Source organism: Drosophila yakuba, chromosome 3L (assembly GCF_016746365.2).
Source record: "Drosophila yakuba strain Tai18E2 chromosome 3L, Prin_Dyak_Tai18E2_2.1, whole genome shotgun sequence".
Taxonomy (NCBI): domain Eukaryota; kingdom Metazoa; phylum Arthropoda; class Insecta; order Diptera; family Drosophilidae; genus Drosophila; species Drosophila yakuba.
In genome coordinates this window covers 16,008,761-16,035,681 of record NC_052529.2, presented here as the reverse complement: position 1 = coordinate 16,035,681, position 26,921 = coordinate 16,008,761, and the positions used below count along the sequence as shown (strand labels likewise).

Below are 26,921 nucleotides of genomic sequence, written 5' to 3'. Positions count from 1 at the left end.
TTGAGATTAAACTGCACTGAGAGATATCTGAATTCACCCGCTGGCCCGATTTGTACTTGTAACCATGTATCTTTGCCTATTTTATTCACCGTTTCAATATGTTTCCATGACATATTTTATATTTTTAAGGTTGAGCTGTCACGCCTATAAAATAATGTAGGCTTGAAATTATTTTCAGTGCTGCACATTGCGGAAGCGCTGTTTCAGCTCTTTCTTATCACCCGCGCGGTCGCTGATCCCATGCTACTATCCCAAGTTAGAGGGGAGTGCGTGATTGGAATACAGTTCACGTCATGGTGTTATAACTGGGTGCAATGCTAAGGTCACTTAATGCCGTCAGAAATTAGTACTAGCGGTTAATTGCTGTGCTTTGCATTTTATTAAAGACGATAGAATTTCCATTATATACTCTGGAATAAATTTAAAAGCTAAGTAAACATTTAGCATGAACTTCTAAGAGGTCTTCCCATGTCTGAAGAACTATGCTCAGCCCCAACTAAGTCTAGTTACCACCTCTAAGCTGAAAGAAGCAATAAAGCGATTAGCCTAGGCTCGCCAATTCTTTTTTCGGCAATAGATTAACCACACAGTTTATTCAAATATTTCATTTCAAACGAAGCACAAGACGATGAAATTGCTCTACATTTTGATTGCTGGCCACGTCCTAAGTGCGCTGGTTCTAGCGGCCCCCACAGACGAGGATGCATTCCACCAGGACACGCCCTACATCAAGGAGCTACTGCGTCAAGCCAAAGTTGCTGAGATCGAGAGCTTTATGGACCAGAAGGCGGATCCGTGCACGGATTTCTACGCATTCTCCTGTGGCAACTACAAGCGCATCAACTCGGCTTTGAACTTGCAGAAGGGCACCTCCGGATTACTAGACACTCTGAGCAACGGTCTCAACCGGAAGATATTGAAGATGCTCAACAAAGCCACCGATACCCACGACACTCCGGAGGACATTCAGGTGAAGCACTTCTTCAAGTCCTGCCTCCGGATTAAGAAGCTCAACTACAAGGAAAAGCTGAAGCAGATCATTGGCGAATTTGGAACGATGCCGGTGCTCGAGGGATCCTCCTGGCACGAGGACGACTTTGATTGGGTGGAGACTACTGCTCGCATTGGCCACCGATACGGAATTGCGTCCATTATACGAGTAGAAGTGGGCACGGACGTCGTCAATAGCCAAAGAAACAGTATCTTCGTAGGTGAGCAGACATTCCCACTGGAAACCCGTTCCATGTATGTGGACAACGACATGGCCTTCTACCGTCAAACTCACCTGGGTAGAATCGAGTTAATTTTGCAGCGATTATTAGGTGTTGAGATGGAGTTGGCAAAAAAAACGGCTAAGGAAGTGTTTGACTTCGAGGTGGACTTGGCCAATGGACTTGAGGACAAGGAAGAACCCGAGGACCCAAAAGAAAAGATCGAACTTCTGACCGTCGCTGAATTGCGCGAGAGATATGCCTCCACCTTCGACGCAGAGCAATTCATATTCGTGAGCTTGGGAGAGGAGATTTCCGAGCCGATCTACGAAGTCAATAGGCGTTATCAGCGAAATTTGGTCGAAGTGATGAGGCGTACGCCAAAGCGCACTGTTGCCAACTATATATTCTACCGTCTGATATGGGAGTTTATACTGAAATTAACTAAGGCTTCGGAAACGATGCAAGAGCCCTGTGCGTACTACACCAAGAAGTACTTCGCCAAGAATCTGGACAACATGTTCTACCGCCGATACCAAAACGAGCAATCCTCTAGAGAAATTGACAACATGTGGCATCAAATGAAGTCCAACTTTAGGGAGGCCTTGCTATCCAGTCCGGAGCTGGATTGGATAGAGCGATCCACTCGAAATATTGCCATCGCTAAGTTGGAGGCCATGACACTGGAGGTCAATAGCTACTCTAAGCAGAACTTAACCGAGGACTTTGCGGACCTCAATTTGCAGGGCGCAGACTATGTGGAGAACTTGGGCCAGGTGCTGCAGCTGCGTGCCAAGCAAATGCGGCAACTGCTTTACCAGCCGGCGAAACCGGCTGAACCAGCAGTAATGTTAAGCTTTAGTCCGAGCAACGACGTGTTGCAGAACGCCATCAAGCTTCCGGTGGCCATGCTGCAGCCCTACTACCTTTGGTCCGAGGTCTATCCGAATGCGGTTATGTTTGGAAGCCTGGCCTCGCTAATTGGTCACGAGTTAATCCACGGATTCGTAGATAGAGGACGACAGGTTGATGACAAGGGAAACATAAGGGATTGGTGGGATGAGAAGTCCAGCAGCAACTTCATGCAACGAAATGAATGCTTCACCAAGCAGTACGGCAGGTATGTGTACAATGGAATCCAGCTGAAGGAGACCACCGACCAGACGGAGAACATTGCCGACAATGGAGGAACCAGGCTGGCCTACGCAGCCTACCGGAAGTGGTTCGAGTCCCAAGTGACAAATGGCACGAGTGTCAGTCAGCTGCTGGCCAAGGAGTCACTGCCCAAGCTGCCCTACGCCGCCAACCAGCTGTTCTTCGTCAGCTTTGCGCAGATCTGGTGCAACGATGTGCATCCCCTTGCGAAGTCCATGCTGGTATCTGCCGACGAGCACACGCCAGGAAAGTTCCGTGTCATTGGAACCTTGTCCAACTTTAATGAGTTCTCCAAAGAGTTCAACTGTCCAGCGGGATCTGCCATGAATCCCAGCGAGAAATGCATGCTTTACTAGGGAATGTGCAGGTAAAAGCTAAGTTGTGCCACTTCGATTTTATTTGTTGTTAACTATTCACTTTGTGAAGGATGGGCACTTGAATAATACATAGTTATCTTATCTTATCCCTTACCTTAACTTGATTTATATATTCATGTTGTACAAATAAAATTTATATGCGCCTATATACAATAACATATTAACTTGATCGGAAAAGTCATATTTATTGTAAAATCATTATGGCATATAAGCAAAATGTGGAGAATCTGCTTTCGTTATAAAAGAGTAATCAACTACCTTGACATTAATGGAAGCACTCACGTGAGTAAAACAGTATGCAAAAGCCTTAGATAAAAGCACATTTACTTTAACACCTTAGTGAAAGTTATATACAAAAAGTATTGACTTATTTCTGAGGTAATTTTCCGCCTTTCTAAAGAGTTAGTCAAATCAGAATCAAAACAGAATCGCAGATCCAAATGTAATTATATAGAAATGAAAGATGTTTGCCTTTATCACACAACTATAGCATATCTACAGAAAAGATTGTAGGCAGGTTAATGTAGCTCTAATACAATAGCCACAGTGTATGATAATGCTTGCAAGTAACAATGATCTGATACAAATTGGCGAGCTACTCGCAATCAGCAGTGAGCAATAGAACCTCAGAGTTTGAGCTCGACTCTGTGTCAATTTCTTTAAATATGCAAAAAAGAATGTTGAATGTTTGCTGAGTCGAGGAACTCTAATATGGCGATCTCTCTGGTTTCCATTTCTAATAGGCACGTGTTCATGCCCCACCTGAGAGTACTGGAAAATGTTCTTGGTTTCTGTCGCCTTCAATTAGAATTACTGGAATTAATATGCAAACAGCAAAATCGTTCTATTTGCATCATGTACGAATGCAGTTTAATTAAAGCAAATTCCCCCATAATGCTCACATCAGGACAACATGCACAACACAAGCTGTACAGGATATTAGAATGTTTGACAAGTTGTCAATGCATCAAGATGGAAAGGACAAGGAAGAAAATTGGCACGAAAGTCTTATCGTTCATTGTGAATGTAAATTAAAACAAATACACATAAAATTACTTAAAACTGCATACAGTTTCTTTGACTGCTGTCAAAAAATGATGGCCTTTTCCATGCAAGGCATGCATAAAATATAGAAAGGTCTCAAGTAGTCTAAAAACAACCTGAAAATCTCAGCAAAAATTCTTCTTTCTGCCCGATAAAGATGTCATACGAGTTCGGCTTCTTCGACGTATTCCCTTCGACTTCTTTATGGCCAGGCGACAATGCCAGGAATTTCTTGTATTAAAATCGAAATGGCCAAGGGCCAGAAATCCACCCCAGACATAGACAATCGTATCTCTGTGCCATTTGGGGGAGTGCATATTTGGGCTGGCTCCTGAGTTCAGGCCGTGTCCTTACAGCTGTCAACATGTTTAATTGAAACTGACACTCAGTGTCATTTTATGTACATTGCCATGCGTTGCGTTACCTTAACTGTCACTGTAATTCGACTTGGCCAAGTTCAGCTCCATTCATTTGGGGAACATTTCGAAGGGGAGTGTTGGCATGTCTCCCCTTTTCGGGGGTCACATTGCATTGCAATGCAAGCTGCTTCTTTTGGCGCATTAGTTAAATGTACATCCTTGGACTTCCTTCGAATCACTCAACGAAAGAGTGAATCCTGCTTGGTTTTAAGGAAAAGATGTTAAAACAAATTATATTGATATGGCCAACAATGCATTTAATAGTTGTGCTTAAGTGCTTTTTCTTTAATTTGAGTTTTTGGTAAGTTCTGTAAATATCATATTTTTTAATTTATTTATTCAACTCATTCTTACAAGATGATACCTAATTTCCTGTTTTGCATTTTTGTCAATTTAATACGCTCTTTATGTTGTTTCTACTGGCAGTTCTGAGTGCTGACTTCTCTGATGCCCAGATCCCCTTACCCTATCCCCATATCCATTCTCACCATTCATTCCCATCTGAATCAGAAGAACTTTAGCCCCAGCAACACTTCAGCAATATCCCCAAACGCAGCCAAACTGTAATTATTATTGCTAAGCTCAGTCGCCTCGTTTTCCTACGAGAAACAGAGAAGCCAGCCCTCATTTAATTGCAGACTAGCAAATACTCAAGATATTTTTATGCAGGCAATTCGTATTTTTTCCGTTCGGGGCTTTTCCGCCTTTTCCGATAGGGGAAAAGACAGCGGCCTCTTTTGTTTTCGTCACGGACGAGTGGCGAAAAGCAATCACGGCAGCTCCTTGCCGGGAAAAGCAGAAATATCTTTCGCCGCATTTCTTTCTTTATTTACCTTTTTTGTTTGTGCATTTTTGCCGGATGTCTTTTGTGTTATTGGTGAAATTAGAATTTCTCATTAAAATAAGTGTTGGCCGAGGGAGCCGCTTGACTTGAGACATTCAAGCGTCTCCCACGGCAAGGTGCTCGTCCATGGCAATGGACTTAAGTCCGAATTCCCATTTTCCCCCTCGCTTTTTGTTTATGCATGGTCACTCATTAGTTGAGCTTGAAATCTGGCTGACAGAGTCTGGCATTTATATTTGTATCTTTATTTGTTTCCCACCGAGAGTGGGGTATATTTTCAGTCCTAATGGCTTTTCTATCCAATTGTGTACGACTCCTTGCGAGTAATTAAAATGGCAACTCTTTAACATTACGCTTTTGGACGTTTAGAGTTCTTATTCATCTTCAAACGCGGGTTTATTAGAGGTCTAATGGGCTTAAAAACTGAAACACTTTGCGGTTATTTAAGGGTTACGAAATGGAATACTTTTAGGCACTATTAAATTAATTTCGGTCTGTTAGACGGATTGAAACTCTTAAGTAATTTACCATCCTTTGAGGATTCCACCCTTTTTTCAGACACAAGAAAAAAATTCATTTTGGTAACTGCTGTGTTGATGACATATGTCGGGTTCTGCAAAAGATATAATTGATTACTAATAACTTCACCCAATACGGATACAAATAAAGTGAAGCAAACACGGAAAATCTCCATATTGTAATTTAAAAAGTTTACAATTCTTGATAGAGAAAAGCATTTTCCTGGCATTCTGGGGATTGAACTGGCACCTTTGCTTTTATGCGAGCCAAACTTTTCGTTTGTCCAACTTCATACACCCTGACCACACTCAATGCACCACATGCACATGCATCCGTATCCGTATCCGTGGAAATTTGATATGGGGGGCTCAACATTGTTGCTGCTTCGGTGTTTGAAGTGCGGGCAAAAGTTTGAGCTTTGAACTTTGGCTTGTTACATTCAAGTGGCTGCCATGTATAAATGTTTGGTTTCCAGATCCACAGAACTTTATGCAAAACACACAAAACTTTACTGAATATGAGTTCGCCCAGTTTGCCCGGCTCTGTTCTCTGTTTTCTGTTTTCTGTATTCTGGTTTCTGAATTCTGTTATTGTTCTGTGGCTGGTTGGAGTTTTCGCATCATGTGCTGCTGACAAGCTGCGTAATTTCCCCTGTCTCGGGATCTGCAATAATATAGATAAAATACAATTTCCTTAAGCAATTTTTGTTTTAATTAATTCTGTATCACTATTTTTTGTGACTCCTACGTGCCCGGAATTCTCCCGCTTCTGGCTTGGCTTCTGTTTAATGTCTTCACCAAAACAAATTCCGCCCCCCGAGGGACTGCATTTAATTTTTCCCTTCCATTCGCTTTTTTTCAGCTTCATTTCGTTGCTTGCCGTGCAGTGTAATTAGCCACCTTCTGACCAAGACAGCTGCTGTTGGTTTGCTCCTTATATTTTGGTGCTTTTTTCCTATTCCCGGCGGTGCATAAAGAGTTTAAGTTGACATTTTGGACCAACAGTTTGTAATTTTCTTACCCCTTTCTAGGCGAGCCATTACCATTCCTTCTCTACACTATTTCCTTACTAATTTCTTGCCTTTGTGCATTTACTTGCAGACTGGTTAATTACATTAGCAAAACGGTTGCGATTCTGCTTTGCATTTGGCAAATTCTCTTTCGGAATTTCCAAATGACATAATAGAAAGGTAAAACTTCCTTTAGTATTTTTTGTTAACTTCATTTGACCAATTTGGTCAGTGAAAAATGTTAATTATACATTTACAAACAACGTATAGGTAAAGAATAAATATTTACCCATACTTTTATCCCAAAACTCTAATAGATTTCCTCAGCGATTGAAGTTATTTTCGCAAAAGCACTTTAAAGTAACATTAAGCTTAAGACAATTTAATGGCCCCGCATTTTATTGTAACTTTATTACATCTCCACATGCTCGATGTAAGTGGATGCGGAAAATTGTAACACGTGATTCAATTTCGTTGATCAATTTTAATTGATTGCTTCAATTGGCTTCTGTGCAAGAGCCTCCTCCTTATCCTCGAACAACTGCAATGCCATCCAGATTTTTATGTTCATAGCCACTTTATTTGTAGCTTTTTCGTTCGGTTTTGGCTGCTGTAGTGTTTTATTTTGCCATTTTTATGCGTTTTTAATGTGTAGCAGTACAGCTACTCCTTTTATTTCCTGCCCTTTTTTTTCGCAACTCGCTTGTAATTCGATTCGTAAATGTATTCCAACGGATTTTTATGCATTTCCACAGTAACTTTATGGCGCTATTGTTCGCATATGGGCGTTTGAAAGCCGCCGCCCCCATTTCACGTCGTAAACGTGAAACTTTTCCGATTTAATGCCTATTGGTGAGCCTTAAAGTATGCCACACTAATTAGCATATGAGCTGCGGCCAAGTTGGCCGCAAACTTGCAGCTTATCGCAAATATGCATTCTCAAACCCCCACCGAGGATCCAGCAGCAAATTGGCACCATCCATTAGCCATTAGCCGTGGGGCCGTCGTAAACCTAGGACAATATTGACATAATCGACTTTCAGCAGCCGAACGACCAACCGGCGACACAATTAAACCACAAATGAGGCTTAGCCGTAGGGCAATGTCACCGGTGCCGATTACTTCAAAGTCGCCACCCCATCCACCTTATGGATTACCACATCCCATGGAATCCCGAAACCCCAAAACCCCAAACCCCATCACACATCACTTGCCCATCGCTCACCTCAAACGACCACAATTCGGAGGGTTTAATTTGTTTTCTCATTTTGGGGCGTCGACTGGTTTACTTAACTTGAAACAATGAGAAATGTGAATTAACCGGAAAGCGGCAAGCAAAACCACATTTGGTCGTAAAAGTCACTTTCTTATTTACTTTGAATGCATTTTACTTTTAAAAAATAAATCAGTTTTTAGCGAGTAACAGTATTTAGAAGTTGCCTTGACCTTTAACTGTTAAGAGAAGCAAATTAATGAATCAATTTTACCCCCTTTTTTATACAATTGTAAAGAAATAACTTTCATCGTTTTAAGCAATTAATTAAACTAATACAAAACACACGATATGGAAATCACAACAGGATAATATTTATTCGAAGTGCCTGAAACTTGCTAAATAAGTCCAAGTCAGGCCAAAATAAAATGTATACTGCAAACACCCCCATACTTTTGAATTTATTATAATTAAGAACCCTCGCCTGGGGCCCCTTTTGAGCATTAAACATTGACGATGGCCACGCCGTGAATTATGCGCCATCATAAACTTATGCACGATGTACAGATGCTGGACATAAAAATTGTGTAAATGAAAACTGCGCCCAGTCAGCAGCAATAAAACATTGCGTCTAGTCTAAACCGGGATTAGGATATGGACCTGGATTTCATATCGCCTTAATGGGCAACGACACCCGGAGAAAGCCACCGTGAAGATCTGCGAATTAAGATAAAGAAAAATATGACAGCTGACACTAAAAAGGAGAGACACCAAGTACCAAGTACTCATCATAATTAAAGCCGCGGGGTTGGGTCGCCATAAAAGCCTGGAAGGATTCATATGGATAATTAAGTTATGGCGGGTGCCAACAGAAGGGTTAAAGTCCAAAGCCTCCCCCTCCGCGAATGCAAACCCAATAAAACGATCGTAAAACTTTGGCCAAGCACTCCAAATTTTTGGGAACACGTTCCTTAGGCGCATATTTTAATTTCAAGATGGATTCTAAAAGGACCTAAAGTGGCGGGGTGCTCATAAAAGTTCAGCTGGACGTCAATAAATGTGCGTTATCAAATGCACTCGTTTCTTGACAAGCTTTTGGCATTATTCAGATACAAATTTATTCAGTTTCGACGTCAGCAAGCATTATATCTTTTAAAATGAAAGATTCCGGGTTCAAAACCAAAAGCCGGTTTAGCTGAAAATTATTTAAATTATGTAGATAATCGAAATTTGTGCAGTGAACCACTTATTTATTTTGTAGTGCTTTGACCTGACATTTATTTGGCTTATTGATTATTTCATTTAAAATAATTTATGTTTAAAAAGATAAGCTTTTGGCCATTTGAAATTAATGTATGTGCTATGTTGGGCAATAAAATGATGCATTTTTGCTATCAAAATGAATGCTTGGCATTTTGTAAATAATATTAAATAATTAATTGCAGCAAACTCTTTAAGATTTTCTGCTGTAACTCATCAATAGCCTAAAGTTCGTTTTCCCTGTTTAGAAATAGCTTCACTTATGCATTATTTCTTCATTGATTAAAATCGATTTGGAATGCTTGGAAATTGGCTGAAATCGCTTCCTTTTCCAGTGTCAGTCTGCTATAAAGCAGAAATGAAAAGCAACCCACCCCAAACTCGCACCACCAATCAGCCACCGAGTTCAACAGTCTTCGAAGTTCGAGGTTCAAACCCCTTCTGCCGGTTTGAATGCCAGAAACGTATCAGTATCAGTTGGCAGATAGAACAAACTTTTATGCGCTTGTTAACAAAAGCGTGAAATTCAATGCCCGGCACGAGCTGAAGAGTATAAAAATAAAAGAAAAATTTACGACAATGCGAATTAAACTTGATTTTTATTTAAATAAATTGCATTTTATATTCCGCCTGATCCCGCGCCCCCGTGGCTGCCGCAATAATAAGCAGGCAAAGCTCATAATTTGCACCGGAATTCGATGATGATGCCGGCGGATAATGGGAACTCCGTGGGAGTGGGAGTGTGTGTATTTCACCCAGGATAAGGCAGGATAAGGCAGGATATGGCAGACCGAGTGACTGACTGGCGACGGTTTGGTGGCTGCTTTATGCATTTTTATTTATTACAGCGCCAGGAAATGTTTGTTGATTTTCCGCTGCTCGGTTGCCACAATAAAAATCCACGCCAGCCAGAAATTATTTTCTAGACGAACGCGCCCTGCTTAAATCGCATAAAAACGAGCAGGCAACAAAAATACTCCAAATCGTACAGAATTCTTTTTAATATATCATTAAAAACGGAAATGTTCTACGTCGCAATGAAAGCCAAACGCTTTGAAAGGATCCAAGTGAAACCAATTGATAGGGGTCTTTTCTGAAAGCTTATAATGAGTTCGAAGTGGAAAGGTCTTCGTAAATTAAACTTCCTTCAGAAATGCCTGATAAAAATGCTTTAACACGAATGTGCTATCTGTTTGATTGAATTATTAAAGAAGATCAAACTAAAACACAGCTGTAAGCAACCACAAATTCATTTAATATGTATCCTTTTGGCCAGTGTGTTAGCATACTATGAATAATATCCTCGAAAATACACAATTGACTGGCATGAGCTAAATGTATCTATACTATTACCTAACTTTATTGACAAACGTATTGGCTAAGTGAAAAACTGCTGGCTAGCCTCAATCTAGATGTTTAGCTCTACATAGATAGGGTTCAACGGTATGGAGGGTGATCACAAAGTTCAGCTTCAGCTTCACCTGTCGCTCGCCAAGGGGCTCGAACAGGAAGTTCCTCAGCAGGTGGGCTAGCACCACTTTCAGCATCACCATGGCGTATCGCTGGCCCATGCAACTCCGCGCCCCCGTCATAAAGGGTACGAAGGTGGTGGCCTCGATTTTGGGCTCCGCTCCACTCGCCCAGCGATCTGGCTTGAAGACCATGGGATCCGGGAAGAAGTCCTTGCAGCGGCCCATGTAAATGGGGGAAATGATTACATCGCTGCCCTTCGGAATGAAGAAGTCATCTAAAGTCAAAAGGGGGACAAGCAAAACCATTAAGATATTAGTATATAACTAGTATTTAAATGCACTTACTAACTGTGCAGTTGGCTGTGGCCTTTCTGGCAGTGAGTGGACCTGAGGGATACATCCGCAGCGTTTCCTTGATGCAAGCCTCTAGGAACTCCAGCTGCCGCACCTGCTCCATGGTGATGGGTTCACTTTTGTCCTTGCCGCACACCGACCACACCTCCTCGCGACATCGCTGCTGGTGCTCCGGATGCAGCGTCATGTTGTACATGAAGAAGTTGAGCGTGGTGGCCGTGAGATCGAAGCCCCCGAATATGATGGTGTCCACTTCCTCGCGAATATCCTTGACCGACAATGGTTTGCCATCAGGACCCGTGGACATTAGCAAAGTGTCCAGAAAGCAGTGGGTTCGCTTGACGCCGTCCAATTCCGCATCATTAGTCTGGTAGTTGCGATTCTCAGCATCCTCATTCATTTCATCCATTCGTTTCTGGATAATGCCCTCTGTGAATCCGTGAAGCGTTTTAATCAGCTCCTGTTCCCGCTTGTAATGCGAGGTGTGTTTGAAAATAAACGCGTTGCGGTAGAAGATGTTCTTCAGTCGCTTATCGATGATCACAAGGATTCTGTAGGCAAACGAGGATGGGTAAAATCACTTCTGATAACTATTAAATATATAGCTTCTAAATATCTATCAAATATGCAATCAGCCATCTATAATTAGTTATGCCATTTTTATTGAACGAACCTGTTAGCTGGCGCTTTTATATCTCCTTAAATGTTTGTTTTCTTTAATTAATGTGCTAAAATGTATGACTAATCAGCCCGTATTTGCTGATTAAAAGCAAACCAAGTTGTCTGTTAGATGTTACACGTGTAGTTTACTTACGATTTCACAGCATCGAGGTAGTCCGATTTGGCGTTCGACTGCGAACCCACAGAGACTCCGAGGGCCGTTTCACAAATAGTGTCCAGAGTGAAGCAGCTGATCAGTTGCAGGAAGTCAATTTCCTCGCCGGACTCGGCAAATTTCTGGACATTCGAGAGGAGAATCCTCGACTGCTTCTCGAAGACTGCAACAAACTGCTTGATCATGGTGTAGTTGAAGGCGGGCATTACGATCTTTCGGCGATGGGACCACTTCTCGAATCCACTGGTGAAGAGGCCCTCGCAGAGCCAGTTCTCAAATACCCTGTAGTCGTTGGTCTTCTGCAGCAGCTGCTGGGCACTGCACAGTGCCTGGATATCCTTGGGATTGCAGTCCACGAGGTAGAGCTTGGTGCCCATCCACAGTTTTCCGCGATGATCCTTCAAATGGTTGGTGATCATTTCGGTGGCCCGTCGCAGCGGATGCGGCCCCACCAACTTGGCCAGGATGTGCAGATGGCCAATGAAGGGCAGGGCGGGGGGAGCTGGCCAATTGTGGGTGAGCCGGTCGATCCTGCTCTGCCGCTCGTAGACATACAGCAGGTATAGGGACAACGCGATCAACAGCAAACCGAATCCGAGCCAGAACATTGCGACGGAGGTTCTAAAGAGCAACTGCCTCGATGCGGTGTCGCATCAAGCGTTTTAAGCGGAACACAGACGCGAAGATCAGACAGTTACTATGGGGTCACCGGACCCGGGGGTCATAAAAGTTGGGTAACAAGCGAATTTACACAAGAAAAAAGCAACCGAATCGAGGCACAGTGTATAAATTTAAAAAATAGTGTACTGTGTACTACATGTTTCTCACAAGTTGTCAATTATCGTTCTCAGTAGAACATTGTGATTATTGCTTCGTTTTTGATTTGTAATAACATTTGTTGAGTGGCCTACATGATTATCACTTAAAAGGGCCAAATATTTTCAATTACCGATGTGCATTTTATGACTTTTCACTTGGCACAAGCCTATTTCAAAACACAATCATATCTTTCAAAAGTTGAATAGTAATAGAATTTATTAATTTGGCTCTACAAATATAAGCTATACGCGGTACTAAAGGAAATGCTCTTTATACACATTTGACAACTTTTAATAACCACTCTAGGGTGTTCTCTTTTTTTCGAGTGCAGAAACTAAACGATCTTAAATATTCTGCACTGGTTTAGTATTGTGCAAAGCGCCGATTAAGAGCAACTGTCGGGTCGGCTGCGGTATTAACACTGCGCATATTTATTTATACGAATTTCGTACACCCCAATATGTATATATTATATTATATCCGTATTCAAATCGATGTGGCTGCGAAATTGAAGTGACTCTTTCTGCTCGCCCCCAGTCGCTTAAGTACTTAACATCGGGCATCGGAGATGTAAACAATACGTTGTGAATCAGAACCGTAGAATTCTAAGTCGGATTCGCAATGCTCTTGGAAAGCAGTGATAAGTTCTTAAACATATAGTTATTTTATTTTTAATTTGCAGTTTTATTATATCTTGCCAGATGAGTTTTATAATATCATCAGATGATACGAAAATAGTATTTGGAAACTATGCACCAACAAGAAGTTGCCATCAATATTAGTCATTTTTCAATATCACTAACCAAATAAAACGTAAAGCAACCGAAGTACTATATTGAAAAAAAATATTAGCATTTTCTTAAGCATTATCTTTATGTGATTATTACACTAGTTTTTTATTAGGCAATTTACTACGCTTTTTCAAAAGTTGAGCTCAGAGATAGAGGCATTTTTGTACTGGGTCCAAGTCCAACAACGTAACATCTCTAAACTCAAGATTCGTCGCGCCAAAATTCGTAAGCAAATACACTACAATTTCATCGATGCTGCAGGCTATTACCTTTTTGTTTAATTTGCTGAATTATAATTTCGATTGTACTTTTGTCGATTGCATACCAATTTCATAAAGCTCATAAAACTTGACGAATGATTGCGTTGGGGCCACCCAGTTATGGGTATACGTGGAGAGAAATTGTGATTTCAATTTCCTAAAATGTTGCAAATAAAGATGTAAGAACTTTGCGTACAGAAAGAACCTTGATGTAGGAATTACAAAGTGGATGGACCTGGGAATTAATTAGTTTCCTTCCACAACAATTGTCATAAAGATGTGTGCTTGGAAATATGCCAATAAAAATATCAGAACAAATAGAGTTAACGAACATGAAGTGAATATTCATTGAGTGAAATTAAAAAGCTAAGGACAAAAAAAATGGACAAGTGCCGAGCTTTGACTCCCCCACATTAATGGGTAAACAGTGTGTCATATATGTCAATTATAAAATATCTGCTTTATTTTCTTTATTACGCATAGAATACACATTCATTAAAATTTGCTTTCCAGTTATGAGAACTTTATTGTGATTGTCATTTAATACACTCTTCAGGAGTGTGTGTTGTTGGTTTTCCACTCGACCAACTGCCATTCAATTGAAATATACAAATAGTGACAGGTACAATAACTAAGGTAGTTCCCCTTCCCTATGCTTACACTAATTAACACGAAAAAAGTTTTCAGCCGACAAAATACACAATAAAAGAACAAGAGTAATTGTAATTAAAGCGGATGGGACTGGGTTGCAATTAATATTCGCTGGTCAACATTGTATACAAAAATAATTCATCCTTCACTTTTCTACTTATTTATATATCTGGATATCTGTATGTTTCAGTTCCCTTCTCTTCCGGCATTGCGGAAATTTTTATTTAAATGACACTCGTATGATTTTAATTAAAATAATTTTAGTAGGCTCAGGTTGCAGATGTGTATTCACGAAAGGAAGCATAGCAAAGTGGTAAGCTTAAATAGTTTTAAATAAGAAGTTAATTATTAATAAAGAATAAATAAACTGCTTGAGATCCTGCCATTAAATTGTTATAAATAAGAAATGGGTAAACTTAAATAGTTTTAAATAAGAAATAAATTATTAATAACGAATATATCATATCTTTGAGCTTTTATCATCATAAAGAAGTTACTTATAAATATTATTCATGAGAAAATGCAAAATTTGAAGCATACGTTTAGGTAAACTTGAACAGCGCATAACGTCTTTATAAACGCACCTTTAAATTCACAAGTGAATAGTAAGATCAAATGAATTGGGTTTGAAGTAGAAATAAAATGTGAATTTTAAATATAGTGTTGATCTGATCTTAAAATTCACCACAGCGCCTATAGAAATTCAATTCAATGCCTCCGCATAATCGCGGATGCCACTCAATGCCACTAATCGGAACTAACTGGACAAAGCACGACAATGGCCCTTTGAAGTCGAGGCGAAGCCCAACAATTGCGTTCGCGTAAATTCCTTATCTAATGGACGCCAATAAACAGTGATCCCCCTGCACACGAACAGTGCGCTTGTAATGCAGTTATGCACCTGACAGGACCAAGAACATTGTCTCACATGGAAATTAAAAGTGATGCGTGGCCACAAAAGGCGGTTTAATGGGAGGCTTTAATAGGGTGAGTAGAGAAAAGGGGTTTGGAATGGGGCTGTACAAACTAATTTGAGTTTATGCAGCAAAGTGTTAGGCATGCTGATGAGTACTCTTTATATTGCTAAATACAAGTATTATAGCATTTTGTACTTCAATCCCATCATAGAATTTAGAAAGCAGCCAGCTCACTTGTCTAATTATACTTTGTATTTATTTATGTATTTATTTTAATCAAACGACCAAGGGCACTGCAGCAAGAGTATTTGACTATCGATTGCTGGGTATTTTGAGCATTCCCTCATCATTGTTGTTTGTGGGCCTCGGTGTTCTGTAATTAAACTGCAAATTATCAGCCACGACACTCACACATGTCTCGACCACTCAACTGAGGCATTTCCAAACACCCATCCACCCACATGCACCACACCCACATACACATAATTATGCAGACATTTCCAAGTCGAGGACGAGGAAGCTGGAGGGACCAGGGGAAAAGGAGGCCGTGGAAAGGACCGCCCAGCTGTCACTTTGTGTTCTGCTTTTGTGTAAAATTTAATTTGGCTACATTTAATTATTGTTTATGTACGGCTTGTCCATGTCGCTGTCGCTGCCATCCAATATTGTCATATTATAAACAATGATAATTTGCCAAATGCGAGGCGATTGGCTAATAGATATCTGCCAGTATCTCCATCTCTTGGCTAAGGTAAGCCGAGCAAAGCCCAAAGGGCAACCGCAAGTGGGCGAAGGAATACACCTTAAGAAAACATTAGGTTTTTGTTAAATATAGAGGAAGTATTTTGCAAAATGTACTTAACCTAAAGCAATGGTATTAACACTATTTGGTTACATTTATATACAAATAAAACAGCAATTAAAAATATTAAATTAGATAAACTCGCTTAGATGAACAATATGTTTCTTTTACTTTTTTTGTTCCTATTTCTTATTATTTGAGTTTAAAAATAATTTAGCTAAATTTGTATTTATAAATTTTTAATGGTGTATAATTCTTGCACTAATCGCATGTTGTGTCAACATTAATCGCATCAAATTTAATTTCACAATTAAATGCAAAGACGCGACGTGTTTAGCATAAATTAAGCGGCCTGTAAATGGAAGCCGCGGGCGGTGTCCTTCACTTCCGCTCCTGCTCCTGCGGTCCGCGTTTATTTTTCCGAGGTGTTTGAGGCGGTTTCAGCCGCGACCGCCCATCCTGAGGCGGTAAAAAACGCGCGCACCACCAAGACTCGCCGGCTGCTTCCGTTTCCGTTTCTCTGGCGGAGTTTGGGATCTTCAATCGGTTGGTGTTACGTGCGTATTTATTGCTTCGACTTAATTTAATTGACAGCCCAATCTAAGGCTTCATTAAGCTCGGGGAATTAAATGTCTTTCATTAGCGAATGTTGATTCAATTAAATCACTCTGGCTCTTCAAAGCAATTAAAGTAGTAGTAACAATACATAATCACCTTCAATAACATTAAAGTTTTCTTTACTAAACAATAAGTTTGTCTATTTGATTATAATATTTAATCAAATATTTTTCAGTGGCTTTTATTCTTATACACAATACTTCAGACGATAAATTTTGCCATTGTTCCATTTGGGCACCATAGCTGGTTATAAATAAATATAAAATTGATCGATTCAATAAACTTTCATAAAAGTCGATTGTTGTATCTTCATTGTCAGTTTAGCAATGAACCACATTTGAGTTGCGTTCTATTAAGAACTTGTCTCAATATGTTCCTATTCTTAAAATCAGTTTCTTTCAACTAATTGTACAATTGTCATGCTGAGAATTCATAACATTGGTGTAATCCTCAACAATTATTATTAAAATAAAATAAACTTCTACAAAATGCCAATGGTGGCACAACTACTATATTTTTAATTTTTTAGTTGCATCTTCTCTCAGAAGATAATACTTCAAAACCCGTTTAGCTCGACTAAATTCACATGCAGCATTAAGGCTGCAATCTCACTTCTTCTTACCAAAACCTCTAAATATTCAATCTTGACTTTTATCCCGATCAAAATGATGTGCCAACATTTCGCATTTGGCCGAAGAAACCTTAAACTTAATCGGCCCATCAGAGCCAAAGGTGTTTGGCGGCTTTAATAAAGTAAAAAAATAAGTTTAAATTACCTTTTTTTAAGCCGTATGCTTGGCTGCCCCGCCAGTAATGAAGTCTTTTTTCTCTCTTTTCACGTCGGGCTTATATGGGGTTTTCGATGTTCAACCTTCGAGGCGCAAACTGTTTTTTATAAACGAGTACTTGCGTTTTTCGTTCCACATACTCTTCTTGGTAATGTAAAGCTGTTGACTTAAAAGAATGGATTTGGTTTATTTTATATTACTATTTTTTGAACCTTTTTTAAGATTTTAGAAACCTTTCTGCAATTAAAATATATGAAAGTTTTTAACATCAATAGGAAATACTCTTTAATACATTTATATTGCATTAAGCTCTCAGTAAACTTTGAATTAACATTTGTAGGGTATACAATAGCCTACTAACTACTTTTCATTTAATTGTGTTGTTTTTTGGACAGGGCGTCGTTGCAACTGAAGGACAGCGGCAACTGCAATTTGAAGGCAAGCAAAACAAATGAATTCTGGGAGCTAAATTCAGCTCGCAGTGAATACTTTTTGCAGCTGTTCTGAGCGGAGTTTTCAGTGGCACAGACAACTCCCAATTACCCATTACTCGAAGCCTCGACTTGCTTTTTAGTTGCACTTGAAATTGAAAGAAGTAATATTCTTAAATTACTATATTTTTATTTTAATCGTCTATTAAGATAATTTGTCTCAGACCATCATATTCAATTTGATTTTAATATTTTCTTTGGACTTCTTAACAGATTTCTAGAATTCCAAGCGATATTATTATTCTTTTCCTAAGTAAACACGTTTCTTTTGTTTAATTAAAGTAATAAATGTGAGAACTAAGTAATTTGGTCAGTGGGACCCCCTTTTCATTTTTACTTGGCCATTAGTATTGGGTAGTTGGTCAACCTCAAGATTTGCAGTTAGCAGTGGCAGTTGCCTCGACTTCTCGACGGTTGCACTTCGCTTGACTGCAATTTGGCCAAGTTAAGCAGGGGAAAAAGTTGTCGCTGTTCTTGTTGTTACCTTTAATTTGAGTACGTTTCGCTGTTGGTTTTTATCGTGCTTTTTTGGGTGATTGTTGGCCACGGCTAAGTCACGTTCCGATTGCGCATTTATCGCATTTAACTTGCCGTCCGGTTGGTTAAGTTTCTTGGCCAAACGATCTCCCTCCATTCGGCGACTCCTTGTTTTGGCCATTGCAACATTTGGCTGTCTGACATATACACGCAGTCAGTCAGCTGAGTCCGGTGCGCTTTTATTTTATTTTATTTTATTTATTGCTGCGTTGCATAGTGGACATCATGAGTGCAATCATAAATCTGTCAGCAGACACTCGATGACCTTTCTACCTGTTCGATAAGCACTCGTTTTGCAGCTGTCCTGGGCGTTGTAAATCAATAAAATCAGAGGAAGTTCCCTAAATGTTTACAGGTCCACTGAGTGGCCTACGTGACGGGCACGCGACTGACTTCATCAGTCCATTAGTAAAGAATTTGTCTGTTATGTTTGGTTATTCTTAAGTGATGGGAGTTTTTGTTACCTTTTATGGTTTCAAAATCCTGGCCGATAATATTTCTACGAAGAACACATGCACACACAATTTTCGACGGTACCTAAACACTTGACGATCCTAAAAATATGGGAATCGTAGATACCTTAAAACTAGTTATAAATACGTAAGCACATGTTCTGCATACTTTTGCATGGAAATACGAGAGGTGTCTACCACATGTTGGAAGTGAGAAACGGTTTTTTCTAGGCTAAAAATAACATTAATAAATAAAGTGAATTTAAACTTACCGACACTCAGATAAATCCTTTGTTAAGGACAGCAATTGAAATTGTATGTACATATTGTACCACTTTGTTAAACAGAAATTTAAATATTTCTTATATTTAATAGAATTTTTTCCTAATTTTTTACTCTTTTGGAAATCATAAACTTTTTTCTATACTTTAAAACGATAGTTTTATTTATATTAAGCCTGCCTTGTGTTGTATAGATCTTTTATTTCATTTTCAAAAAATTCAGGTGCAGAAAATGTATCTTTCGTTGTTTTCCCTCCAACAACTCGAGGAATTTCATTAGACAGGTCGCCAAACTAAGCTGGCCATAATTCCCCATCTGGGGTCATTAGCACGCTCGGGTAATCGAACCTGTGCGTCGCCCAGCTTAGTATGAGTAACTACGGTGGTACGTGAGTTAGTAAGTGACTTGTGCGCGGCGTTCGCCTCAATCAAACCTTTTCTCAGCCGACAGATGGACAGCTGTGGTTGCCACTGCCCGCAGACAATTTGCACGAGCGAATGCCTCGGCACAGTGTGTGCTAAAAGTCGCCGCACAGGCAGGTACTCCTCTCATTTCGAATTCTCTGAGCATTTTCGAGAGCCTCTCTCGAAAGCAGCGGTACCTGGGCCTAAGCCTAAGTATTGCTTGATCCGGCTCTCCGGCTCTGCGACTCTCTGCGCTCTTTCTCTCTCCCGACCAGCTGATCGTTTGGGCCTAGCTTTGGTGCTACATCTTGTGCCCGCTTTAGTTCAGTGGCATCACAACTTCTGGCCGAATCGGACGTACCGCTGCACTCGATCGACTTACCGTGGTACCTGTGGCTTTCGCGTGTGTTACCTGTACCTGTATTTCGGTTTTACAGTTACTAACGAGTTATGTGCGCTTGAATGCCAAATTTAATTGCCGCTCTTTGCATGCTCGTCGGCAGCAATTTGAAAACGTTTTCGTGGAGCGATTAGGAAACTACTTTCGTTTTCCCCCCAACTTTCCATTTTCTTGCTATCCAGCTTGCCATTGAAAAAAGTGTCAAATCCCAGGTACTAACCACCCAAATCAGACAACATACATTTGGAGAGAAAAAAAGTCGTGAAAAATATAAAGTTGCGAAACGCGTGTGAATTGATCGATTTTCGTATTATGGCTCTCATGGACACTGCCTGGCGTTGTCGCCTCATGATCTTCGGCGTCGTCTCGCTACTGCTTGTGGGCGATCTCTTTGTATACGGCGGCGGCATGAAGTCCAACCACCCCACTCCCCACTCGGTGAGAGCGGCGGGCGGCGCGGGGGCGGCAGGTGCCCCAACGGGTCCGGCGGCTGCAGCGGCCAGCAAGTTCCAGGCCAAAAACGCCGAAATCGACATAACCGAAGGTTAGTTTTGCCATACACCCCGTCTTGCTTTTGCTGTCTTACTATTTTACCATTTTTCCATTTTACACTGACAAAATGTTTTACTCGCCAGGCGTCTTGGCATTGCCAAATTTTTGAGCCCCAAATTTGGCACTTCAACATAGTCGTAAAACGTGTTTAATTCTTTTTGTTGGGCTCAAATGGTATATACCTAAAGCGTAAAATCAAAATATTCAATAGATTTATAAAAAAGTGTAATTTTAGACCAACTTGGTTTAATCGCATTTACCAAAAGCATATATTGCAAATTAATCTTATATGAATTCGTTTACTTGTGCGCTTATACAGATAAAAAAAAATATTAATAAAATATTAATAATCGTTTTTTGGTTCACTTAAAATGTTTTCAAAAGTAAAAAAAAGTAAATTAAAAAATTAAATTTAATTTACAAATTCTTTTGTTAATGTAAAGTTTAAAAAAATATTTAATTTTTTGTTCCTAGTACATCAAAGCCATTACTTAAATGTTACTTGTTCGTAAGCGAAAAATATATAGGTATATCACACAGGTATCGAATGTATTTGGGCCTATCAAGGTTAATTTCGCTTTATAAATGAATGCTTACTTATAAAATGCCGGTGGCACGTGTAAGCTTCAATTCGGATTTAAATGTTTAATTACGCTTTTCGTTGGAGGCCTGGTAGGTGAAAACCGGAACTGAGCACGGGGAGACTAATTGGGGATTGTTTATTACACACGTGTAGCTGAGCTCTGAAAAGTTATTGGTGTCGATTACAGAGTACATCAACATTTTTTTTGGTTAAATAGATCTTCCATTTGGAATACATTCTTTAATTGCGTTTTCAACGCGAGGAAATCAGTACTTTGTAATGAGCACTTTACGAAAGAGAAATACATTAACTCCTAATGATGCGGTTATTAGGAAGATTTCTGGATACTTCTTGATATATTAAACAAAAGTTTTCTAGGAAATGTTTTGAAAAAATTCCTATAGCTTAAAAGTGTGTAGCATAATAAACAGATACTCCAGACAGCAAAAGTTTCCATTAACTACAAAAAAGTCATTACGCTTTTTTATGACCCAGCTTTTAAGAAAAGCGACTTCATTACTTGCGTACTTCATTTGAATTGCTGAAAACATGAGAAGTATTTGCTACTTGGATAGATGTATTAAGCCTGAACCTAAAAGAAAGTAGCTATTTTGTTTAGCTTAAACTTGGCATATTACGCTTTTGCACAAGTCTGGAAATTATTCAAACAATCGAAGTTCATGTTCAATTCGATCGTTAAAGAGCTCTCAAAAGCGATTCGAATACACTTCTTCGACGCTCTCCACTTTCTCGTTGATTTGCATACACAATATTAAGCCCTATCATATGACATAACATTTGGGCATTGCACAACAAAAGTCGTGGCTAAACATGAAACCGGAAAAGATACTCAAACGAATGTGTATAGAAACAATAAAACCTTAATAAAATCAAAGGAAAGTCCACGGTTTCAGCATTTACTGAAACTACTAGAAATTTAAATTGACTCTCATGCATGAAAATACATCAGCTTCGGCATTACATTAAGTATTGAAGGTTTCAATGTTTGGCTGATATGAGTTCTTTCTGGCTTCAAATTCATCCATAATAAAGACTAAAATATAATATAAAATTATTGCCGGCTCTCCTATCAATTTAAGAAAGCATTTAACTTTAACAAGATGCATTTATAGAAATATAGTAAGTTTTAATGAATGTATTACTTAAGACACAACCTCTGTTACTTCACTTGATCCCATTTAACCAATCTGTATGTCTCCATATGCTTCATAAGCCAAACCGCCAAACCTTTTCACAGTTCATTAGGACAGCTAAACCATCTCCAAGTCATTGGAAGTTGGTATTTCTTTTGTGTTTCTTCGAGTGAAAGTGGAAAAATGCCAGGCAAATAAACTTGACGTAATAAAACCCCAAGCGAACGACAAGTTTTCGCTTTGCATGTCGAAAGAGGAGGGCATTAAATTGCATCGCAACTTTCCCAGAGAGCAGCAGTTCATTAGCGTGGGCCAAGTTCAAAAGTCGGGTTAAGAATAGGGTTTTCTCTTTATATTCCACCTTTTAGCAGCGCTGTCTAGACAATGTGAATATTTCCACACTAGGTTCATTATTCTAGTTTGCTCACTCGAACAGGAAGTGATGAAGCCTTGACTTGTTTTGTGATATTTAATTTATCGATCTAAGCCAAGTCACTGGCTTGGGTTTGGGAAATATTCTGCCATATAGTCGACCACAACCGGTTCCGGTTCCAGACGTAATCCATTCCAACTGAAGAAGTTGTTTGAGCTGGAAACGAGTTCAACGGAAATGGAGAGTGAGTTGATATCTATGATCTTCGGTGTTTCAATACTCACGTTAATCGCTTGTAAATGCTACTCGATTCGACTTGTATCACGTGCCCTTCCAATCTTGATCTGAATTGAAAATTTTGGCTTCTTTCCACGTCTTTCGCTCTTGGCCACAAACCAAAAATAAATAAAAAGAAAGAAATACACTTTGCTGCAACCTTTAGCCGATGAATGCATTGCGTGATAAACATGTCGAGCTGGCAGTTCGATTCGCATTTATTTCCATTCAATTACGTGCACTTGGAACGCAAATCGATTCCACCGAGGAGACACCTTAATTGACTTTATATCTGTGGTAGCGCTGAATGATGTGAGTTTTATGCATTTTAAAAGAGCCAAGTTTAACGTAACTTTTAAGCCAAATTTTCACCAATAACATGATATTAGTAACATAAAGATTCAATTAAGATTTTCACACCGCATTAGGGTTTTCAATAGGTTCCGCATTCAAAGTTCAAAAGCCGACAAAACCAGCTGCCTTAGTTGGTAGTAGCATAATGAACATGCGACTGAAGACCATAATTAATAAAACTGAGCGTTGAATGACTGAACAAATATGCAAAGTAAAGTTCAACGCATCGACTTGTCCTTGTCCGGGGCATAGAATCGTGTATACAGTGTTGGATGAATTCGCAACAGCTGAGCGACCCCATATAGCCAAATAAATATTTGGCTAACTCACCGCTGTGCACTCAAAAAAAAAAAACAGAAATTCGCTTTGTTTATACGCTTTCCACACTCTCAATTTCTACCTATACATATTTGCCTACCTGCATATTTGCTCAATTGTTCAATTTGTTGCGTTTTGTTGACGCTTTGTTCTAAGCCAAAGTCGTAAGCCATCTATTAGTCATTGTTTGGTTTTAGCCTCAGATTTGGCAACCTTGGAGTTGGGGTCTCCGATCTAAACGATTTGCGCAGTTCCCGAAATTTAAAATCTTAACTTGAAAGCTGTTTGCTATGGAAATGAGCGCCAGCGAGTGAAACACAAATCCCAAATGCCAAATCGGATAAAGCCAGCCCCCTGATTAATACACCTACATACCAAACTTAATTGTGTTTTGATTTTAGAGCACGAATTTAATGAGCTCTCCGCAGCGGCTCAATCCCTCAAGCCGGGAATGGCAGTGGTGACTGGAGCGAGTCTGAAGACCAAGTCCAAACTCACGGATACCATCAAGGAGTCGTGTCTTCCCAAGATGCTCTGCGAACTGGCCTCCAAGCCGGAGTACCAGCTCAGCGAAAAGGAGCGTGAGCTGCTCAGACTGATCAGGTGAGTGGAAATACACTGAGGGAAATCATAAAAATCTATATACCAAACCAGAAAAAGGGCTTATAGTGGTAAAAGTGGTAATAACAAAGATATTCAAAACAATGGTAAATAGAGTAGTTGTCAAATGGTCTAGTTTAAATATTGAGTTTGGCAGACATTGTTGTTAGCAGCAGAGTTGATTTTTTTGCTAATTTTCTAGTAAAACAACCACCTAATATTCAAATTTAAACCATTGTGGTTGTGATCCTTAGCTTTCCTACTATCAGACGCGTTTTATATGCATTTTTGCAGTTGAGTTACTGTTTCTAAAACAGCAATTAAATAAGCAAACACAACAAGCCGAAATGTCAGCAAACACATGAATTTATAAATGTTTTAAAATGTTTTTGAAACCGGTTTGTGATGACTTGCACAAAATACTCGTATCAAAGAGCATTAGCATAAAATAATGTTAGTTTTCAATCAATAATAAAGCTTGTTAGAAAAGCAAATAATGAATGCGAAATAAGAATAAATAATGATTCAGTTGAAAAGAAATATTTCCAGACACAATAGTTTAAAATAAATCTTTTTAATATAAGACATAAATGCAGAGCTATAATTCAAACGTTATTTTTTTCGTAGAACATTTTCCTAAATTGAAAAAGTTAATACATATAATATTAATATTTATCGATTTTATGCATTATCGTGTATATATTATGCCTGTTAGGAATCTGAACGAACATTTGTCCGTTAAGTGCAACAAGTAGAACCAGTTAGAGCTGAGCTACCAAACATTTGCATGCTGAGCGATTACGAAAGTTTCCAAACGGGTTTCGAAGGGTTCGAGTTTAGCATTCTGCCATTGCAATCCATTAAATTCATATTGAAGTTGCTGCACACCACAATTAAATATATATCTATGCAGTGGATTATTCAATCTGCGAGCAAAGTGCAGAGCTTAGGGAAACAAAAGCGCCAATTGAGTTAGCTAAATGGGGCAAATATTTGAGCCCCGTCCAAACTCGTGGATCAGCAGTCGTAACCTACCTCAACTTCAGCTGTAACCTCGCACTTGAGACGAAGGTGAGGCGAAGCTAATGTAAAAGTCAGGCCAGCGAAGCAATGTAGAGTCAGAGTCGTCGACTAAATCAACAGCAAGGTGAATGGCTGAGGCATTCTAGAATCTAGATAGGCGAAAAACTACTGAAAGCGAAACTTGAACAAACTCCAAGCACACAGCCAAGCGAAGCGTGAAATGATAATGGCTTATTATAATATTTAACATTTGCTCAGTTGTGTGTTGTGTTTTTGGGCTGCAGAGAAACTTCCGTCTAATGTGCCTCAATATTTGCAGATCTCCAACAATGCCCTGGATGATGAACATGCCGCCCAGCAAATGGTATTTCGCGGCCCACATGGGCGAGCTTATGCGTCACACCAGCGACAATCTCAGCGGTCCGATGGGATGCGCCAATCTCTGGCCAAACTGCCCCATCAGCTCCAAGAAGCTGATGAAGCTCAGCTACAAAGTGAGGGCCTAGCCACTGGATCCGCACCTTAAGTATTAGGATGTAGGCCGCCTCAACTTCTGTACCATATGTCTTCACCATTCGATTTAGCTTGTAGCTATCTTATAAGCTACCCTATACACTACCTTGTAAATTACCTTAAATTTAGATTAGACCTTACTCCCGACTTGACTGAAGTGACTGTAGAACTGTAACCTCTTGTATCCGCATCTTCTGGCTGCAAGTCTTAGGTAGCTTGTAATTACATTTAGTACGTGTGACTAGTCACGATCTGATTTAGCGTTACGCCTAGTCGTAAGTTGGATGCTCCTGTAATTGTTAATAAATTACACTGTGCAAGCTCCCTAATTGTCTGCCTTAATCCATCTTAATTGTTGCCCTGTCACCTTCGCGCGATTTGTGAAATGACTTTGATAAAAACTAACACTTTATTCGGGCTACCAAGTTCATAGGTGTGCGGTATTTGTAATTGCTAGGAAGCAATCGACCTGCTGGCAATGAAGTCGTATTTTTAGAAATAGTTATGCAATGGAAGTTTGCCTCCGTCATCGAATGTGGCCATCTATTATTGGAGATTTCTCGTTTCACTGGGCGGAGTTTAATTGGCATAGCATTATGCGACTTAAAGCGGTATATCGCATGCTAAGTCTAATAGAAAATCCATGTTTTAAAATATGTTGCCTAATATAAGTTGTGCGTTTATGGTTGAAATGAAAATTAAGTAAAGTGGGTTACAAATTTACTATAAAATAGAAATACAGCTGCTTTATATTGGAAGAAAGGTAATGTATTTAGCGGAATTGCACTTATACATATATGGTTGTGTAAGAAAATACTTGATTGTTATTCTACGCCAGTAACAACTTCACACTGCTTTCATACATTCCAATTTGTTATTTTGTTGCCCGAGCCGATAAGGTAAGTAAATAGTCAATAATTTATAATTGTTATTTGTAGATAGTTCAAAGTAATTAACCTTTGTTTGATTATTATTAACACTAAGGCTTTTAGCGCATACTTTCAGGCGCAGTTGCAAATTTTTACCACACACCTTGAACGAAAATTAAACTAAAAACAAAGCTGAACATTTAAGTGCACACTTTATATGTAAATTCGATTACCTAAATGGCATTGTGCAAAAAAATTAGAATATATTTCGCTTTGTTTACAATTGTTTCTCTGATCAATTAAGCATTCAAAGCACAAATTTCAGAAAAAAACAAATGGACATTCGGGTGAAATTGGCGAAATATGACAAACATATTGATGG

At 39.5% G+C, this 26,921-nt stretch overlaps 3 protein-coding genes and 1 long non-coding RNA gene across 5 annotated transcripts; 2 read left to right on the top strand and 2 right to left on the bottom strand.

Moving 5' to 3' along the window:
* The first annotated feature begins 580 nt into the window (after nt 1-580).
* LOC6534239 (neprilysin-4) lies at nt 581-2,900 on the top strand. Its single transcript, XM_002094885.3, has one exon. The coding sequence runs from the start codon at nt 629-631 to the stop codon at nt 2,720-2,722; it is 2,094 nt and encodes a 697-aa protein (XP_002094921.3). The 5' UTR covers nt 581-628; the 3' UTR covers nt 2,723-2,900.
* Nucleotides 2,901-10,389: 7,489 nt separating this feature from the next.
* On the bottom strand, nt 10,390-12,590 carry LOC6534238 (probable cytochrome P450 312a1). Its single transcript, XM_002094884.4, has 3 exons — nt 11,692-12,590; nt 10,869-11,428; nt 10,390-10,798 (listed from the first exon to the last, which is right to left on the bottom strand). The coding sequence occupies exons 1-3, from the start codon at nt 12,318-12,320 to the stop codon at nt 10,455-10,457; spliced, it is 1,533 nt and encodes a 510-aa protein (XP_002094920.1). The 5' UTR covers nt 12,321-12,590; the 3' UTR covers nt 10,390-10,454.
* A 7,262-nt stretch (nt 12,591-19,852) lies between these two features.
* LOC6534237 lies at nt 19,853-25,999 on the top strand. Of its 2 annotated transcripts, none has more exons than XM_015195032.3 (3): nt 19,853-20,468; nt 23,963-24,137; nt 25,477-25,999. In XM_015195032.3, the coding sequence occupies exons 1-3, from the start codon at nt 20,237-20,239 to the stop codon at nt 25,661-25,663; spliced, it is 594 nt and encodes a 197-aa protein (XP_015050518.1). In that variant the 5' UTR covers nt 19,853-20,236; the 3' UTR covers nt 25,664-25,999. The 2 variants fall into 2 exon arrangements, with proteins under 2 accessions (XP_015050518.1, XP_002094919.1); XM_002094883.4 differs by having other exon boundaries at nt 23,936-24,137.
* LOC120321473 lies at nt 22,551-23,929 on the bottom strand. The gene is made up of 2 exons (XR_005561103.1): nt 22,871-23,929; nt 22,551-22,802 (listed from the first exon to the last, which is right to left on the bottom strand). It is a non-coding gene; the product is annotated as an uncharacterized LOC120321473 (long non-coding RNA).
* Nucleotides 26,000-26,921: the final 922 nt, after the last annotated feature.

Excerpts from the sequence above, each read along its gene's own strand:
- LOC6534238 (XM_002094884.4), bottom strand. The coding sequence starts at position 12,320 with ATGTTCTGGCTCGGATTCGGTTTGCTGTTGATCGCGTTGTCCCTATAC. Across the intron at positions 11,429-11,691 it reads TACCTCGATGCTGTGAAATC|AATCCTTGTGATCATCGATA; the intron begins GTAAGTAAACTA and ends GTTTGCCTACAG. Across the intron at positions 10,799-10,868 it reads CACAGCCAACTGCACAGTTA|ATGACTTCTTCATTCCGAAG; the intron begins GTAAGTGCATTT and ends TTTTGACTTTAG.
- LOC6534239 (XM_002094885.3), top strand. The coding sequence starts at position 629 with ATGAAATTGCTCTACATTTTGATTGCTGGCCACGTCCTAAGTGCGCTG.
- LOC6534237 (XM_002094883.4), top strand. The coding sequence starts at position 20,237 with ATGGCTCTCATGGACACTGCCTGGCGTTGTCGCCTCATGATCTTCGGC. Across the intron at positions 20,469-23,935 it reads CGAAATCGACATAACCGAAG|AGCACGAATTTAATGAGCTC; the intron begins GTTAGTTTTGCC and ends TTTTGATTTTAG. Across the intron at positions 24,138-25,476 it reads GAGCTGCTCAGACTGATCAG|ATCTCCAACAATGCCCTGGA; the intron begins GTGAGTGGAAAT and ends CAATATTTGCAG.